The 20,368-nt window shown below is 36.4% G+C and overlaps 1 protein-coding gene across 8 annotated transcripts in view; it reads left to right on the plus strand.

Annotated features, from left to right (window-relative positions):
* Positions 1 to 20,368, plus strand: part of QKI (QKI, KH domain containing RNA binding) — a 155,091-nt gene that overhangs the window by 90,086 nt on the left and 44,637 nt on the right. For all 8 annotated transcript variants that reach the window (XR_009114286.1, XR_009114285.1, XM_058021153.1 and 5 more), the window contains exon 4: positions 10,961 to 11,104. Coding sequence is in view for 6 of the 8 variants with exons in the window: in XM_058021153.1 (XP_057877136.1) it covers positions 10,961 to 11,104 (144 nt within the window). In the remaining 2 variants the exon portion in view is untranslated. The remainder of the gene's footprint in view (positions 1 to 10,960; positions 11,105 to 20,368) is intronic.

Here is a 20,368-nt window from a genome sequence, read left to right on the forward strand (position 1 = left end):
TCCTTAAGAGGTCTGTAAATTCAGTTTGGAAAGAAAATCCCATCCCTTATTCCCGATTATAAAAAAAAATTTGAAACTTCACAAATTTATGTATGAGTTATTGTAGTTCTGTCCACTTCATAGGTTTTTAATGTAAATGAGTGAAAGTTTCTGGAATTCGTGTTTAGATTGAACAGGAATAGCACCTGAAGAGAAATGTGGGTATATTTTGATACATCTTGGCCCTTTTAGTTTGTTTAGCATCACGTATCTGTGAAGCTGTCATAAAAGAGCAGGAGCCCAGGGGTTTGAGGATGAGTTTAGCTGCAAAATAGATCAATTTAACACTGAATTCACATTATTGGTGAGGGGAATGCTAATGCTTTGGCCAGGTTTGCTGTGTGAAGCAGCAATCAAGTCAAAACAAGATAGAGGAAATAAAACATGGAATGGAGAAATAAAAATGGCTGAGATGCCACAGTTATGTGCAGCAGTTACTGTTGTTGAAAGTTACATGATAGTGCTTCAGAAGAGGAAAGAAAAATGTTCCAAAACACGTACAATTACGCTACTAGCCTAGGAGCTGATCATGTATTCCATTGAACACAAAAGTATAATTTGTTTAATGTTTTTTTACTTGGCCAAGTTCTAGTGTCTAATACAACACAGAGTGCAGTTTTCCAAATACAGCATGCTGTAAAATGGCATTCCAGATTGGAATCAAGAACAGTGGTTTGGGGTTGGGGTTTTTGTTTGTTTGCTTGGTTTTCTCTTAACCATTAAAAAAAAGATTCTCAGAGAAATACTTGGGAGTGGTTTACTATGTACACTGAAAGACTGAGAAACCAATGAGCAAGCAGGTTTTTTTCCCTGTAAATATAGTTGAGGAATAGTGATAGCACTTCAGTGTAAAAAATACAATAAGTATTCCAAAATGTGAAATCACTGCTCAGATGTTTCCCTCTGCTCCCAAATAATTAAATCAGAGGTGCCTGTGATCCTGTCTACAATTTGTGTTTGCTGCACAGCTGAAAATTAAAGTTTCATATTAATAGAAAAATGAAAAACTAGGATGATCATGCTGAAGCTATAAATAAGGGTAAAATAAGGGTACACCTCACTATGCTATTTATGTTTTACTTAATCATTCTCAACTGTAAACACACAGGAACCTAGCTCCTAATGAAGTACTTTTTGGCTGGGCTAGGGTTGCCTCCCCCTTTTTTTTTTTTCTTTTTCCCCTCACCGTCCTGGCAGTGGTTTGCAGGAGGGCAAAGTGGGAAGTGTCTCCTTCTGTGTTTCCGTGGCCCAGTACCAGGGCACTCCTGGAACACCACTGGGTGATGTTGGTGACTTTTTACCTGAGGCAGTACTAGGATCTTGATGCTCAGTTCCTGGATGTGTACAAACCACTGGATAGTTAGATTGCATTTTATTAGAGTTGCAGCTTCTTTCTTCAAGCAAATTTCTTGAAGTTGCCATTTGCCATGCCTTGAGTTAGTTTTGGAGCATGTATTAGATTAGGTCCTTTTGCATGTCAGCACTTCCAGATCTCCTAGTATGAGAAACCGAGATGAAATATGGTCATCAGATTTCAGTTTAATTAAGACTATTTTGCCTGTCAGCCTGAACTTCAGCAGAGTTTTAGTTACCTTGATAAATTTTTGGGTGCAATAGAGATGTGTTAGCAAGGCTAGTACCTTAGTGTCCTAGTCTTCTTCCTGGGTAGAAGGAAGTAAAATGGTAAATTAAAACATAATACTGGAATACTACTGAAATAAAAACTCAGATATAGAAAAGAATCTTAATGTACTTAAAAGAGTAAATTCCATAGTTTTATATAGTCACTATGATATTAGTGACATGTTGGTTCTCTTTTAAGAGATACCTTTTCATGTTCATAAAAACTGATCCATTGTAGACTTTTCTATTACATATATATTTATATATAATTCTAACGTCCCATTAATTATTTTAAAAATAAAAATTGTAAAGTGTTTGAAGTAAATTGAGTAATTTACTATGAATGTGTGGTATATAGCTGCTGCTTGATAATAAGGCATATAAAAGAACACTTTTGTTGTCTTTTCTCCATCTAAAGGTGAATAGTGGAATCAGCTTTATACTTATTAATAATGCTCATAAACTCAGAGGGAAAAATGCAGAAGTGATTTTAGAACAGTTGCAGGTTATTTTGAAGTTAATTTCATTAGTGACTGATGATGAATGGACTTGAGTCATGAGTTAAAACACACTTACTGCCTATAGAGAATGCTCTGAGCAATGTGTCCACATTCACAGGTTATGTTTTGTTGATTGAAGCCTGCACTGAAAAATGTCTTTTGTACCTTGCAATTCAGAATACAGAGGTAATTCCCTTCACAAAGCCAGCTAAAGCTAACTCTGAAGAGTTGCATTCAGGATTTATGGGTATTTCATTTTCTTTCAAGGGAATTTGATGTTTGTTTAGTGAGTGGACAGTGTGTAAAAAGAAACACAATATTGTGAAATTTTTCATCGTGCTTATTCCCTTTTCTGTAGAGGAGTAAACCGTACTTAGATATCAGTGTAACTGTATCCATATAAAGTTTACTGTGCCAGGAATACTGATAAAGTGTTAAAACTCTTACCTATAGTCCAAAGTCAGAGAAATGAACTCACTCCTCTGCCTGGGTGAAGTTTCTTCATAGTAATTTTAAGTATCAATAGTAAAAGTTGCATTCATTTCTAATGAATACGTCCAGATATTGAGTTTACGCTGTGCATTTCATGTACTAAATTCTCATTTATTTCCCTGTGGATACTGATGCGTGCAAAACTTTTTTACTTTTATCCCACAGCCGTGAAATACTCAGTCTTAACAGGCTCTGGGCTTTGATAGCACTCGAAAATACAGCTTGTTCCACAGACCTTATTTTTCACCAGGGCACAACTCGAGAGAAGCCCGCAAGCAGAGGTTGCTGGGGACATGCAGGGCTGGAAGCAGTTTGGCACAAAGTTCCCGGCTTTGCCCGAGTTCCTGCGGGCCGGTCCGTGCAGGGGAGCGCTCCCCGTGCGGCGCGGCCCTGCGGGCCGGGCCGTGACACCGACGGTGACAATGATGGTGACAGGGCTTCCTATCCTGTCTGCAGCCCCCGGGGCTGTGGCGGCCCCGGTCACTCGTGCTGGGAAGCTGAAGCATCCAGGGCGCTGTTGGGAGCATTTAGGAACCATTTTGAGTGCAGGGCAGATCTGAACTTGGGGCGGTGCCTGAAGCGTCCTGAGCGCTGTGTCTGTGGTGAGGCTTTGGGACAGAGAGCAGAATCCTCTTGTGTCATTTAAACATTAGGTTGCTTCATGCCACCAATTTTTTATTTTTTTTTATTTTTAGAACAATTCTTAAAAGATGCTTTAGATAATGTCCTTCAACAATGTTTGACAGCTACTGGCTAGTTTAATGCCTGCTGGAAGACACCTACTTTTTCAATCCAAAATTGCCTTGCTGTACAATAATACAATAATCTTGCTGTACAGTAATAATTTATAATTAAAGACTCGATAAATAGCACTAACTTGTTTGACAACCAAAACAACAAGTGTGTGACTGTTAATTTAAGCCATTGATCCTCTGTTTCTATATGTTTCTATACGTGGAAACTTTGGTCAGGAATTCTAAATGTGGAGTAAGCTGCTGTTCTCTCTGACCAGACGCTGTTCCCTCAGCATTCCTTTGTAGCTGTACTTTTTTTACCAGCTTTCTGCTTGTGAACTGCTGCCATTAGAAACTCAGTAGGAGCAAAAGTCTGTGTTAATTTGCCTGACTGTAACTGCACAATTAAAGCAGTTTATCAGCAGGGGTTAGGACAATCAGTGTGTTCTGATGCTTCATGTTATAAAATTACTTCTGTTGTTCAAACAGATACTGTAATTAGTGCATCATTTTAAACTGGTTTTCTTTGAGGCTGGCTTGGAGTTCCATCTGATAAAAACCTCTATTTTTGGTACTTACCTTAGCCCTTATTTTGTTTGCAGGCCTCATCTAAATTAAGAACTTCTGTTGAAACGTTAATATCAGGACTGTATCATTCAAATACAGTTTTGGAGATGGAGGGGTTGTTTTTTAGGATTTTTTCTTTGTTTTGTAGCAGCCAATCCTGTCGAGACCTAAGATTCAGTCACAAAAATGGAAGGAGGAAGCCCGATTTACAGTTATTACTGTAATGCTATCATTTAATGCACAGATGAGCAGGTTGCTTCACACCAGATAACAAAGATGCCTGTGTTCTGTCCCTGGCACATGCATAATTTGGTTTCACTTATAATAGTTTCATGAGACGTGGTGAGACAGCCTTTTAAGGGGATTGTTAAAATATGGTGCTTCACCTTCTTCTCCTTTTCCCAGCACTGACCTTGGTTGACTGTAGCCCTTCATGGTTGCAAACTCCCTTGCCCAGCAGAAGATGAGGGGGAAGTGGGGAGGCATCTGCTGCATCAGCATGTGGTGTGAAAGGCTGCTGTGCTGCTGGGCCAGTCCCAGAGGGAGCAGTGAGGCAGTGAACCTTAGGAAGTTGTTGCACTGCCCAGGAAAGGATGCAGTAACACAGCAGTAAGAGATTATGCAGGGGATTTTTGCTTCATTACGTCTGGACTTCCCATGAATATGGATCAGCTGATGTGGAATTATTTGTAGACTGAGTGGTTTATTCCTTGCACAATGTTACAGAAATCTTCTGTCTTCTGGATGTTTGTCTTGAGCTATCTCTGCAGCAGAGAAGCCAAAAACTTAAAAATAAAATTCTGTAGCTCAGGTTGGCAGAGCACTTGCAAGAACAGAAGTTTCATTAAATGACACAAGACAGACAACTCTTCAAAGGTTGGGAGTATATGACTTTAGGGCAAAGTGCATTCCTCTAAGATTCCTCTGACTTGCTTTTACCAGTTCAGCTGTGTCAACAAAAGGTTGTAAAGTAAGATGTAGACTCTATTGACTGGTTGAATAATGTTTCTTTTCGACTTATTAATTCAGATATTGTTGCATGGCTGCAATACATATCATGTTTTACTTAAAAATACTAAAATTAGATCAGGATTTTATTTATGACCTTATTTGTGACTTTTTTTGCTAAATTTAACTTCTGTTTCAGAATTCTTTGAAATCAACATGTTAGTTCTAGTTTTTTAAATCCACACAGTTTCTTTTAAACTGTTCTTTGAATTATTTTTGAAGTTTTGATATATATGTGTGAATGTTTTCATTGTGGAAAAGAAATATTCACCTAGACCTACTGTCAATTAATGTACCTACAGCACAATTTATTAGACAAAATATATTGTGAGATTTTTACTAAATAGCTGAATTTCTTCTCTCCACATCTTACCTCCTCCATTTGACTCCGAAAAGTAGCTGTGAGTGATTATATTGGTTTTTCTATCTTAAGATATTTTTAATTAAAGTTCTTAGTGTACTCGAATTAAACCTTTGTATCATTTGAAGGACTAAAGCTATTCTGATGCCTTTTAATTCTAGTGTTCAATTTGACATTATATGAAAACATTCTTCCCTTTTACTCTATCTTTTCTGTGGTTTTTGTCATTCAGTAGGGAGACCAGCTTGCTTAATAGGTTGATGAAAACAGAATTTAATAGCCTATCACTTCAAGATGAGTGAGAATACTAAGGGTAATTTTCAACACTTGCTTGAACTGGTGGCTTGACTTCTTTAAAAGTTCCTCGCTGCTGGTACTGAGCTGGTTTTGTATCTTTTCAGTGGCTTACATTACAGGAAATTGTATGAGATGGAGTGGAAAAAAGTGCACAGAATGGAAGCTGCACTTTTTTAATTACTATAGAATAGCCCATAGCTTTCTGAAAAAGGTGCCGTGTGGGAAAGTTGCTTCCACTCTTCCCACACTGTATGCATTCTTTCATTCTTTCTTTATTGTCTAACGGATGTTTCTCTGGCTGCATATAAACAGATACTAGCATAGTATTTTTTCATTACTTTTAATTTCATTTTTTTTTAATGGTATTCTGACAGTTGGAAGTGACTGGATCCTACTTGACCAGTTCTTAATTTTTCAATTTATTTTTTTGTCAGTTTGCCATACTGTGAAAGTCTTTGGGGTGAGAAATCAGATCTGAGGAGTTTTTTTAAGTTGATGATGAAATATTTTTGGTGACTTTCTTTGTGTTGATATTTTCCTTCTCCAGCATTTGAATAATTTTTACAATTTCAGTCTACCTTGACACTTCTTTCATTTGGGTTTGAAGCTGTTTGAAACGTACTGGCTAGACAGAGACCTGACTTTGAGCTCTATTCTAGAGGAAGTTTCAGTCATCTACTTTGCATAGCTTACAGAAAGCTAGGAAGCTTCTCTCTCAGTCTTGTTCAGTCAGAAGCTGAGGAATTAGAAGAAAGCATTGGGATGGGATATGGAGCTGTAAATAGGAATAGCCATTTAGGCCCAAGATGCAGAGGTGCAAGACCACAACTTGAAGTTACTGTGGTATGGTGAGGTGTGTGGAAAATATGGGATACAGTTTTACAGTGAGCTGGACTGCAGTAGTTCCCCAGAAGCAACAATCTTTCTAATATTTGTTTGATTTCATAGATTCAAGTCATTTGCATCCTTTACCTGCTTTTCTGCTTCTCCCTAAATCCCTCTCCTAGAAAATTCCTGTAGCTACGCTCTTTTTTTTTTTTCTGCAGCTAAATTTTAGGACTTGTAGCAATATTTTTTTTTAACTACCTAATACATTGGCCCTAATAGCGAGATAAATATTGAGCAGTCCATTATTGTGCATAGGTACTCTTAGGATTAATGAGTGTATATGCACAGGCAAGAGAATGAAAGCAAATCTGTCTACAGAATTAGGCTATATTTAAGGATACTGAAATTTCTGCCAAACAAGGAACACAGTGAAATTTCATCTGCCATTTATGTTGTCCTTAATGTTCTTTAATTCAGCAGACAAGATAGTTTGGTTATAATTAAGCTTTCCTAATATTGTTGTTCCCCAAGGTTGTGGTGTAAATCACTTGACTTTGTAGTTCATCTGTAGTACATCTTCAGTCTCCATTTTTCCTGTATAATTCTTCCACAGACAATCTCTGGGATGCAGGCAGACTTCACACTGCCAGTTGCTTCTCGGGCATGCCATATAATTTTGAATATATGCAGTTGAAATTTGTTTTTCCCCAAGTCTTAGTCAGGTTTTCTGATTTCCCTGATGCTGTTTCTTCCTTCAGTGTGCATGCCCTTCCTGCTGTGGTAGCAAATGTTTCTTTCCCAAAATAATTCTAATGGCTATTTCTATTACTCCTGACTGCTTTTTCAATAGGTAGACCTGGCAACTTGGCTGAATGGATGAACAGTTGCTACTGAAGGACAAGGGGCAATGTGCACACTGAAAGAAAAGAAATTATGTTTAAACCTAAGAAAAATGGTTTTTTATGTTGTGACTGAGCACTGGTTGAACACTGAACACGTCTCCCAGGGGAGGGGATGGAGTGTCTGTCCTTGGAGATATTTAGAACCTGACCCATAGCAACATGCTTGAGCTGACCCTGCCCTGAGCAGGGGGCTTGGACTGGATGATATTCAGGGTTCCTTTCCACCCCAGAGATTTTCTGAATCTCTGAAGTGAACTGGTTTGTCTTATCTGCATTTCACTTCAAGACCGCCACATCTTGTAGTTTCTTTGTACCAAGTTATGCAATGAGGCAAGTCCTAGTAATTCTTTCCTCCCCATCTTTTCACCATTTTCTCCCCCAAAACTTCAGAAGAAACCCTAATCAGCCTTTAAAATCTTGGACCATATTTCATGAGTCTTCAGAAGCATACCTTCCTACTTGTGTTCCGGATATATTCAACTTTGCTGTTCAGGCTTTACTATAACAAAGCATGGTTGAGAAAAGATGTGTTCAAGACTTGTTGCACAGAGGATTAGTTAAATAAAGATTTTACTTGGGAGAAAATATGTTTTTCAAACCATCCTGTTAAAAAATATTTAAAAGGAGAATGAGGTAGCATAAGAAATGGTAGCTCTTAAGTGCAAGAGGTTTGCAGGTTACCTCTCCCATGATTGTAACTCTTTGTTTTGCACCTGACTTTCTGTTGGAATGAATGAGCTAGTAAAGACCTAAATTTCCCAAATTGGATAAAACCAAACCCATAAATAATGAAATATACATACTGGTATAACATTCAATTAGCATTCCCAATCAAACAAAAGATATATCTTAGGAAACCTTTAACCCACTAAGAAAACCATCTCATGAGACAGATTGGGAGCACTGGGTAAAATCATAACCCCAGTGTATTGAGGTTCATAAACATAAATTGGAAGCCCATTCCAAACTCTGTTTTTTCTTTTATTTTTTAAACAGTGTGCAAAATTTTACTCTTAGCCTTTTATTCAGGCCTACTATGTGGTGTAATGAATAGCACCCTTAACAACAGCACTTTTATTACTGTACTTTATGGCCATAGAAGAGCTTATCATAGTCATACACTAATCAGTTATCTTACTGATAAGTAGTTTATATGTTTACTTGTGCTGTGAGGTCTCACCTTAATAATAGCTATGATTATAAACCTTACACAACATGTTCCACCAAAAAGTTAATTAGGGGGATAAAAAAAATCTTCAGTATCGTTAGTTTGTCCTATATGCAGCTTGTTTGTCTTATATGCTGCTTTTTGTTCTCTTTTTAAATAGAGGAAAAAATTCTCATGCTGCAACAGACTCATTTGGAGTACAGTGCCAGTGCTTGATGTAACATTAATCTGACACAAGTTTTGGAGACTTTGCACCATATTATTTTCATTATGAGAGAAAAGGATACACCACCATGAAGCCCCTTTATGTTTGCTAACACTATTTACAAACATGGTGCATGGTGTTTAATGGCGTGGTAGCTAAAACTGCATTGAGGCATTCCTTGTCTTTCAGGAGCAGAACTTGCTGCTTTACCTGGGGACACCTTTCCTTAGCATTTGTTCCTCTTGGCCTTTTAAACCTTGTTTTGTTTGTTTTGCCTCCCTTGTTACTGGGGCTGTGCAGGTTTCTTGCATCTGGTGTTAGTAACCAGGACCTTTCCCATTCCAACACTGGCTCAGTGCCAGAATAGGTAGTTGCACATTTCTTCCTCTGCCCTCTGCTGGTTTGGGAACCTTCTCTCATTCTTCATACCTGTTACATATTATTTTATTTACTACCTCATTTTGGTGTTGCTTGTCACCATCTTAAAAGAAAACAGCTCATTCCTGCTTTGGATTTAAAAAAAATGGAATTGTTTAATAAGTAACAGTGGAGTTTTGATCACAACTGAATAAATAAGTTGCAAATACCTTGTCATGGACAGTTCTTTCAAAGATTGTATTTCAACAAAGAGGATGTTTTAACTCAGCTGCACTTTGCATCACTTTCTGTATTATATCATAAGTGAGAGTTATTTTTCTCTTTGTTCCCAACTTCTGAAATGGGCAGACCTAATTTCACAGCCACCTTTGTTAAAAAATTGGCAAAAATAACATTAAAAACAACAGAACACACCACTGTATCTGATAGTGTGGAGTAATGGACATGTGCATGTTACATACGTAGTGAAAAGTAGTTTCAAAGTACTGATTCCTTTACATCCATTTTTCATACATCTCTCATGTTTCAGTTCTCCCCCACCCCTTGTTTTTATCCTTGCATATTCCACAGAACATTTCAGACTTGGCTGAATTAAAAATGAAACACACTGAGGAGCAGTGCTCCCTCAGGTATATATGAATACGAGGCACTGCAAATATTTGTTGGTATTAAATCTTGGAACATTTCCTCAATGTATTTGATTTCCTGGAGGAATTTTTCATGAAATTTGGGGAAAAAGACACATTTGCAATTAAAAAAAAAAAAAAAAAAGGATGAAGTTAAAGTATGAATTGTGGCTAAGCCACAAGGGTATATCTTACAAATAGGAGGCGCTTCTATTATACTCAGCTTTTTAAATTTTAAATAAGTAGTGTTTGTTTATGTAGGCCTTTTTATAGATTCAAAGTTGTAATAAGCTTTTTTTTGAGGCCTCATTTTTTAAAAATTGTTGTATTTTAAATATTGTCAAAATTCAATGAAGTTTCATGAAAATTTAGCTAGCTTTATTAACTGTTTAAAAAAGGAGTTGGAAAATTTCTTGTGCGTTGTGTTTCATTATCCTATTTTTTGGAAGACTGGATACTTGAATGTGTTAGTTAAATTTATTGGTTTCTGTTGTTTAAAATTGAAATGCTTCTTTAGCATGCTATATCTTTCTGAAAACATTTCTTATATTTATCTTTGGGATTACTAATGCTATGGATGTGATGAGTACCTGTGTAATGATGACCATCTTGTCACTTGCCCTTACATAACTTCAGTATTAAAGCCTTGTCATCTCCTCCTGTCTTTCCTTCATCCAGTACATGGAACTCTCCTTTGAAAATGGCAACTTCTGTTCCTTTTGGAGTGTTTGATTCTTTGAATCTTATCTTCATGAGTATTTGAAAGTGATTCTTAACACTGGAGAATTGCTTTCCTGTTCTTTGTAGTGATTCAGATGGAGTTTCTATGTCTGGTGTCTGTTTCACTTTTCTTTAAAAGATAGGTTGCTTAGCCACTAGTATGTCTTACCTGTTTTACTCTTGAAAGTCTCTAAATAATATTGAAAGTAATACTATGTTTGTATTCCTATTCTTGTTCCTTTATTCAGCTGGAGGAGGTACTCTTAAGAAATAGCATATGTATTGCAGTCTTTTAAAAGTATAATATAGAGTAGGAGGTTCCAAAACCCCAAAAATGATATTTTGAAAGCTAAGTTCATATGATACGGAAGTCTCCAAAGTATGAAGAAACATTGCTGAGAATAAAGTTCATACTATTTACAGAATTTATAAATTTGAATTTGTCTACTCTTTGTGATTGTTTTATACAGAATGTAAGTGCTTCATAGCTTCCATGTTTTAATTTTTTTTAGGAAGAACAGAATCGAGGCAAGCCCAACTGGGAACACCTGAATGAAGATTTACATGTACTTATCACTGTGGAGGATGCTCAAAACAGAGCAGAAATAAAGCTGAAGAGGGCTGTTGAAGAAGTAAAAAAGTTACTGATACCTGCAGTAAGTATTTGTATGCAAGCCTTTGATTTCCATTTTCAGAAGGTACTTTTGAAATACAACTAATTTGCTACAGGAGTAAGAGTAAGCTTGCAGAGTAGCATCCTAAAAGGAAGTTGAGATATGATTTTGTAATACTCTAGTGGTCTTTAAACTGCCTCATCCCAGATTGAATTATTCCTTAGAAGAGAACAGAGAGAGATTTTTTTTAAAGAGACTTTTTTTTTTTTTTTGTCTGAGATAGAGATACAGGAAATACTTATCACCTTTGAAAGGCAATGCTGTACTGTTACAAACACTACTTTTCTCTACTTTTCTCTTTCCTTCAGTATTAGTATTCTTCACTTCAAGGCTGGGGAAGTATGACATGCTTTTATGTTTCACTTCTAGATGATTCTGATACTTTAAGAAACAAAGACATGTTTTTTTAGATCATCACATTAAACATTTTGCAAAGAGAACAAATCCCTTTAGTATCAAAAAACTTTGCTGTCACTATACTGAGGGAAAAATGAAAGTAGTGAAACTGAAAAATGGTTGTCTTTCTCATTTCCTGATAGTACAAACTGGGTTCTGCACATCTAGATGACTTGAATACTTTTTCAGAGACCAGAATTACCCTGTGAGAGCCCTTCTCTTAGATCTTCTCTGCATTCTCACTCAAAGCAAGGTGACTCAAGGGTGGCTGTATAGTGCATCCCATGCCATTAACTTGTATCTTTACCACCACTTCTGTGCCCTTGTAAAATGATAAGAATAAATCAGATCCTTTTCTGTGGTGGAAAAATTTTCCATATTACAAGGAAAATTGAGACTATCTTGCCAAAGAAAGTGGTAGGTGGTATTAAAGTGGCCTACTGATTTTGGGTACTTAGTGAATGCTAATAGATGCTGGCTGTGAGGAAACTTGTGGTGACACATGCTGTCTCTATAAGCAGATTTATTCAGAAGACATTTTTAGAAATTACTAAAGATAGGGAGAGAGACTTAATTTCTGAATTACCAAAAAATGGTAGAATATTAAGCAGGAGGTACAAAAATAGTGATTTAAATCTCTTGACATTGCAGTTTTCAATTTCTGAAAGCAACAGACAACTAGAGAAAGTAGATCTTCAGAATTTACTCACATACTAAAGAGGCCTTGAGTTTAAGATTGAGTTTATAGCCAGGATTGTTATGTGGGCAAAACTTTGAAACCCTTATGTTCGTTCTTTAGCTACTACAGAGCAAACAGTTTGGAAATCAAACTTCTGTGTGAATTAAGTTTGTCAGGTTCATTCTTCTACCTCCCCCTTACTGTTGACTAATATGACTGGAGGGTCAGCTTCAGGATGATAGGTTACAAACCCCCAGTATATCTGAAGTACTGGTGTGTATACTCTGTGTATGTTTGTGTTACACTTGTTTTGTGCAACTGTGGGATGAGTGTGTTCTGAGCCTCAAAAAAATGTAATGCATTAGTAGTTCTTTCATTGTGAAAGTGACAGCCAGCTCTTTGTCATGAAAGCACTCTGCCTCAGCAGTAGCCTAATTGGGGAAGCACTGTAATCCTGATTACAGAAATAATTGTTTTTCCCTTATAATGAAAAATAACAACACAGGGCTAACTACTGTCCAAATAGAACATCACTTGAAATACTCTTTGTCAGTTCACTTCATTACCATCTTTATATATTATGCATATGCATAGAGATTTGGGTGGTACATATTACTTGCACAAGAGTTAAAGGTCTGTTGGCTCTAATTTCTAAAAATTATGCCTTGCTGGAACAGGTATGTGTAGTACATACTAATGAATTAGTGTATAGGTGAACTTGGGTTTGTACTACCTATTGCATCTGTTCAATTAGCATGAAAAGTGGAACTGTGGCTTCAGGCAGTTTGAGAGCTGAAAAATTCAGTTTAGTGTTAAAGAATAGGAATTGAAAACTTCTGTGAGGGTAGTCATAAACCTTCAAATAATCAGGGTAAGCATAAGGAAAAAAGGGAAATCCTAGTGAATTACAACAATAGAAGGGAAACTGTGGATATTGGAAGATTCTAAAGATAGAAGATTCCAAAGATACTCTAAAATGTAAGAATGGAAAAAGTAAGATTCCCTTTCATGTGATAGAATACCTGAAACTATTAGTGTTTTTCAGATAAAGGATTAAATTGGAAAAAAAAAAAAGTTATGTATTTCTATTCTGTCCAGCTTGATTAAAATTTGGGACTATGTAGGAGAGAAGACTCATTTTCATCTTGCCATACAATGTGACAATGCATTGGGTTTGAGATCAATTTCAGAAAAATGCTCGTGTTCTGAGTGTTCAGAGATGGAAATTAGTTGCTAATTTTTTTGAATGATCATTTATTTTTTGTACTCAAGATGTTAAAAAGCCTAATTACATTTTCTAAAACAGTGCAGAAATAGGCACATTTCTTAAAGTGGATTTCTATTTGAATGTACTTGGGTGAACAGATACTATTTCAGTACTAAAGTGTATTTCTTACATTTATGAATCTGGATCATTAGTGATTTTTTTTCCTTGTGGATGTGAATTAATATTTTCCCTTTTCACTTTCTCCTACATTCTACCAAGATAGTGATATAGTCAAGTAGTTTATCTTTAGAAATGAAAAGCACAACTTGAGGAAGATTGGCTGAGCAAGCCATTTTTTTTCCTCCTTGAGGAGAAAGGCCAACTTTTTTTTTTTTCGTTATTACTCATTTGTATTTAATTTACATTTCTTTAGTATGGAGCAGTTTTTAAAAAATTTTTGGCTGTACTTCAAGTTCCCTCAGATTAATTCTCTTCCTCTTCCCATAGCTCAGTGAGATACTGGTCTTTATCTACACCTGCAAGATCATACAGTATTACTTCTTTCATGTTCTTCTTGAAAAAAAGCAGAATTAATAAAGCAGTCTGCAGATTCTTGGGATCACATCAAGTTGTACTGTCCTTATGCCTCCTTCTGAAGTGAATCCTCCAGATCATTGATCTCTCTTTATTGTGGGAGCTTTGAGAGTTGTTTGTTATTGGCGTGAGTTAAGTGTAGATGGGTGGTTCTCTTGCAAAGGAAAGGCAAAAGATGCTCTGGATTGATTGTTCACTGCAGAACAGAAGAAAAAACTCAGAACCTAGATAGGGAGCATACATAATAAAGGAGTATAATATACCAAACCAGAGCATCATTAAGGGTTTGAAGTTGTTCTTGGAGCTCCTGGGCTGTAGGGCCGAACTCCTCTGCCAGAAATGTTAGGCCTTCTGCATTTTGTAAGAAGTGATGAATAAATGTTTCTAGCTGAATGAGTATTTAGATATTCCTTGCATTTTACAGATGACAGGTCTAGTGTAATTGCTAATTCACCTTTATACTAGCTGCTTTTGTAAGGGATGAGGATCATATGACAGAATTCAAATTACAGACAGATCCTTTATACCCCAGTTTTTTTTGATTCCACATGTTTCCTTTCTGAGGAAAAGATCGTATTTCTGGTTTCTACTTAGCTATTCTAAGTTGGTCTGGAATCTGTGTTGTTCAGATTTTTCTATTGCTTTTCTTATGTTGGGGCAGCTGTAGTTTTACTTCTATCTTCTTGGAAGACAACTACAACACAGAATCATTCAGTGATGCTCCCTGTCAAATTCTGTATATAATTTGTGACTACAATGTAGAATTTTACAGTTGTGATGGGTAGGAGATAATGTTTCAGTAGAAGCTTGTTTCATTTTGCTCCTATATTTGGATCTTGCCTGTAATAGTGATTTTAGACTTTTCAGTCTTGAATATCTTTAGATTTAGTTGTATGGGAAAGTAAATGTGCTGTATATGACATGATTTTTACAAATTGGAATGTTTTTTTCTAGTGGTGCTAGGTATGTACTCATTCACTAACTGTCCTTGTGTTTAGTCCCTGTTACCAGAGATGTTATCTTGATAGTATTTCTGGTTTTAGTCACATCTATATACAACACATTTTCTTTATATAACAGGAGAGAATATTGTGAAGGGGCAATAGTATTGGTAGAGTGGTTTGTTTTTCAGTTAAATAATAAGCTAAAAGCATTTCCTTCTAAAAGACTGCTTTCAGCAAGTGTGATGAAGTGGAGCTTGTTTATTAATTAAGTGAATTTCTAGTATTTTCCTTATAGGTGTGGTTGTAAATTTTCCTTGTGGTTCATTTTCAGCTACTGAGGGTAAACTGAAGGTTGTCTTAAGTTTTACCCTGGGAACTTTGTGTGCTGTGAATTCCATTGCGAAATATAGAGGAAAAAAAATAATTTAAGAATGTCTAACCATGCTTTAGACTTAGTTAAAAAAAGAACATAGTTAATAATAATGTAATGCTGTACATAATTTGTTGCTCTGTAATTAAGACTAGCAAAAGCTTGAGATTGGAAAGATATTAGGAGAAGATTTCATTTTTTTATTAGCCATCTAATAAACCACAATAAATTCTGCATGCAAGTTTGACTGTCTTGAATAGCTCTTTCTAATTCATTCCTGCATGGCGTGTTGGTTTTACATTTTTGCTTTTACAAATGAGAATATCGTGCTGCCTTGCATGGTTTCCCTGTTGAAACGTTGGTCATGCTGTGCAATCCATTGTTTGCTCCTTATTCAGTTCAAGTAACGAAATTAATAAGTGATACAGTAGCAGAAAAAGGATGCTGCTGTCCTTAGGAGCATTTTAGGAAATTCCTACGTGATGCCTGTTTTGTCAGTTCCCATACAAGTCTCTCAGGGTGAATGATCAGACAGGAAGCTGTGCACGAAGGGCAGCGCCGCAGCCAAATGTCTTGGCAGTGGTTACTGGATAACATGGTAAACTTTTTGATGTGGGGGAGAGGTGATAGCGCCTTATTTTTAGTAGCATGAAGCAGGCTTAATGTTTCCATGGCTCTATGAGGTGAGGGCTGCTGCAGTCCTGCCATTCCTGCATGATTTGCTGTTCCTGCTCCCTGTTTTGCATCAGAAAGCCCTGGCCTTCCTCTGAGAGTGTGGGGAGTCCATTCGGTGGGGAGCTGAACCTCCCTGAAGGACTTGCTACAGAGTCAGGCCTGGTTTAGCACTGACAGAATTGATGGCATGAGAACAGGCAGATAGGGACAAATGGTAGTGCAGCAGACCATCCTTAAATAAATTTCTGTAGAACTGCGAGTGAATGTGTTCACCAGCAAATAGTGTGAGAATAAAATATCTTGCTACAGTGAATTTCTGATTATGGCAGTGAAAAACAATAGAGGACTGTTAAGGTTTCTTTTTGTGTCTTCCACTGTCCAGTATGTCTAGTCTGTCATACAAGTCTGAGTTTTAAAAATGAGAACAAGAACTTCTTACACCAATGCACATGGAAAATGTTTACATATTGTAATTGATATGTCACTGCAATGTTCAACTTTAGTGTTTGCATTGATATTAACAAAATTATTTTGGGCCAGCTGCAAGTGAAAAGTAGCTCTGTCCATCATTGTCTACTGTGATGTAAATTCTGTACACCAGTGGTTCGTTACCACCAAAATAATATCTGTTGAATGGAAATGTTTTTTTTGAGACCATATTTACTACAACATGTCTTGATGATTTTTAACTGAATTGAGGTAAATCTGGTTTAAATTTTGTTACATTTGTCCTCTCTTCTGAAATTATTATCTTAGTGCAAAGGAGAAAATTAGAATTGTTCATCAGAATATTGTTCAGGGTGACAGAGCACTGGAACAGGCTGCCCAGAGAGGTTGTGTGGTCTCCTTCTCAGGAGGTATTCAAAACCCACCTGGAACCTACTCTGGGATGAGGATTGGGTTATCCCATGAGGTCGCTTCCAAGGTCAATCATTCTGTTATTCCATGATGAGAATAATTTTGAAAAAACATATAAAATGTGCTGTTTATGTAATGATTATAAATTTGTTTTCAGCTTTCCATTTTCAGAAAGTTGACAAATAATTAAATGGCAACTACAAATTTATGATGATCTGTGCCCTCACATGTTTCAGTCGATTGTTTTACAAATTTGGACACAAAGTCATGATCAAATATAACTATGTAAATATGTCTAGTTTTATAGCTTATAACTTAGGTCACAGTTCATAGGGATTGTTCTCCATCTAGCTTTTCTTATACTAATGGCAGAAAGAAGCTTCTCCAGCAGTTACTTCTAAACATCTTAATCCAGGTGTTTGCTCTGAATCTTCTTCTGGACATCTTTGATGGCTTCTAGAACTCAAGGAAATTAGTTAGCTGTGCCTACGTACAGTTGCTGTTGAATGCCATCTCTTTTCCCTTTTTCTTCTTCTCCACCAGTCTGCCTTTGTTTATTTAAGGTGTTACAAATGTCTAACTTGAGAAATGGTAGATCAAGTTTTTGGAAAAGACCTTGGGAAACGTAGAAAGTAGTCTCTTCTCAAATAGTAACAAAGACACTCTGTTGCTTGAAACTCAGTAGGAACATTCTCTTCCAAAGTGGGATTATGCATGGATTGATTAGGAGCTCTGATTGGGTTCTGCATGGGTTTTGTGTGCCTTTCAGAAATGTGCCTAATCTATTAGGTTTTTTGGTAGACATAGTTGTAGAAGAAAAACTGGTATTGATCTATTCTGGTAATTTTTGTGGTACCTGTAACTTTTTAAATTTTTCATCCCATTTTTATAATTTGCCCCTGTAGTCTTGGTTATTTTCCCAGTGCTTCCTCTAGTCGTTTTTTCTTTTTGTATCTTCTTCCATATTTTTTGTTCTTTTTCTGTGGATGGTCCTGGAACAGAACATATAAGTTGAGATATTTATATAAAATCTTGTTAAAGCATTTCTCCACTTAGTCAAAAAGCAGGTGATCAAGCTACGATTCTCCTTGTCTGGCCATGTTAATGAAGATGATGACAAATCCTTCATTTCTAGTTACAGTTGGGTTTTGGTTGATTGATTTTCTTCTTGAAGTCTCAACTTTATACCTAAGTGAAAGAAATGGTAATTGCAGAATTGTGATTCCTGAGGAGATGTAGCATAAAGAGTTGGAATTTGTTACCCCACACTTTTAACCCATTTTAATGCTTATCACTGACCAAACCATATTAAGGGGATCAGATCACTTCATGTATGAGTCACCTTGGAGTGGTTTCTGGAACGACTTAGTGATTGCAAAGATTTCTGTGTGTGAAACAATAGTAAAGTACCACTAAACATTTCCCTTTTCCAGCCATTTAAAGCATTCTTTGTTGCTAGTGTTAGTTCTGAAATCTAGACCTCTAATTATGCAAAAGTTAAGTTTGTCATATAGACATCTGTGGTTTAATGCTGACTGCTGATTTACAGTCATACAGTTGCTCTACATTGTTCTATTTTGACATCAGACAGAAAATTCTAACCTGTGGAAGAGTGCCAAAAGTTTTTCGCCTACTATTCAATAGAAAACTTAAGTGTTTCTATTTTTAAACAGTACAGAAATACCTGAGCTTTCAGTGGGAGGAGTAATGTGGTTTCTTTTTTCTTTCATAAATTGTTTATAGGCTAAGACTTTACTACAGGGATGTTATAGATACTGTTAGCAGGATAAACATAGGTGGGCATGATATAAGAGATTGAAGCTGATTATGTTATTGAAGCTGATTATGTTAAATAGCTTATATGATTTTGGCCAGTCGTAACACACTTTATATTAAATTGGAGAGGGGTAAACCATCCTGGAAAGTGATTAGATGACATCTTACTGGAAAGTTGAATTGCTTGGAAAATAGTTAATAAGGAAAAGCATTTAAGATTCCATCAAGTGGTATATTATATTTCTTGTGTGTTGTTAGAAATGCTATAGGGTTTATATTTTTTTTATCTTATATCTTCTATATTTAAATAAGTATTTTCAAAGCCCTACCTTTTTTTCAAGCTTAATTTTTAATAGAGATAGCTTAATGAAAACAGCACTGCCTTCTCTATTTTCAGCATTACTATTATTAGCTAATTTTTAATGTTTTTACAACATCTGTCTATGTAGTAAATTATGTTCATCAGTTTGAACTTTTATTGTAAAGTGAAATATGTTTTATATTCCAAGTCATCTGGAAGTACTGGATAGAAGGAAATTTCAACACCAGCAAAGTCAGAGGTCTCTAGTACTATATCCAGTCCTTTGGTATTGCAGCTTTGTATAAATGGATTGGAAGATGTGAGGTTTTCTATGTGACCAAACACAGTTGTAGATACTAAGAATTTCAGCTGCTTTATGTATAAATAAATAATTCTAGCCTTTGATAGGTACTTTGCTACAGCCTCCAAAATGGTACATTACATTACAAGTCCTTTTTCATGAGACTGAAAAAATCAAAGCCCCAAAACCACTATTTGAAGCTGGCTGTCTTATGATCATTTGAAGCAGTTTTCATAAAGAATAATTTTCAGTCATGTAATTGCATGCATTGTTGTGCCCTCATCTTAGAATCTTTATGATTCCTTCATTCTCTGGCTTGTGTCCTAGTTTGAAAACGGAATTTTAACTTAGACTACCCTGACTGCCTTGGCAGCTCTAGTAACTATACTGATTCAGTTGTAGTAAAGCAAGCAAATGACACATCAGGTGAAATGGAACTAGAAGGTGGAGTGAGGATTTGTCAAATATTCACATGGGTACTTGAGTGCTGTGATGATGGAAGTGGGCAATTCCAGTTCCTTGTTCAGCCTTTTGGCTATGTTAGGTAGCAGGTGGCCTTATTTTTTGTCTGCTGTGCTGAGGTATCAGTTTTTAATAAGCAGATCTGTAGCTTCTAGGGTCTTAAAAGGGAAGTTTTAAAATAAGGCTTGCTTATTTAGTTTGTTAGAATTAACAGTCAAAAATCATTACTGCCAACAGACATCAGATGTTTTGAATAATAAAATCTTCATATATTGTGCAGAAAAGTTGTTTGCAGGAGTAGAATAACTTGTTTTACCTTGGAAGATAAGTTCTGAAAGACTGTGGGAGCTAAGAGGTGAGTCTGGATTTCTCCTGGTTTAAACCCACTGTAGTATCCTGTGCTAATCTGATTTGTCAGTTAATGGTATCTTGGCATTTGGAGCAGATGGACTATTGATACAGTGTTGAGAAGAACACTGGTTTTTTTCTCAATGCCTGCAAGAGCAAAGCTTATAGTTGCCTTTCAGTAGTAATTTCTGAAGTTACTGGTTAATTTCCAAAGAAGGTGGTTGGGCTGTGGATGGGGGCTCCCTGAGTCATACTTGATATTTCACCTTCTCTCCTAGTGGATGGTGGAGAACTCTTCAAAGAGATACTTTATTACTCAGCAGCAAGGACAGCTT

The sequence above is a fragment of the Melospiza georgiana genome, chromosome 3 (assembly GCF_028018845.1).
Source record: "Melospiza georgiana isolate bMelGeo1 chromosome 3, bMelGeo1.pri, whole genome shotgun sequence".
Classification (NCBI taxonomy): domain Eukaryota; kingdom Metazoa; phylum Chordata; class Aves; order Passeriformes; family Passerellidae; genus Melospiza; species Melospiza georgiana.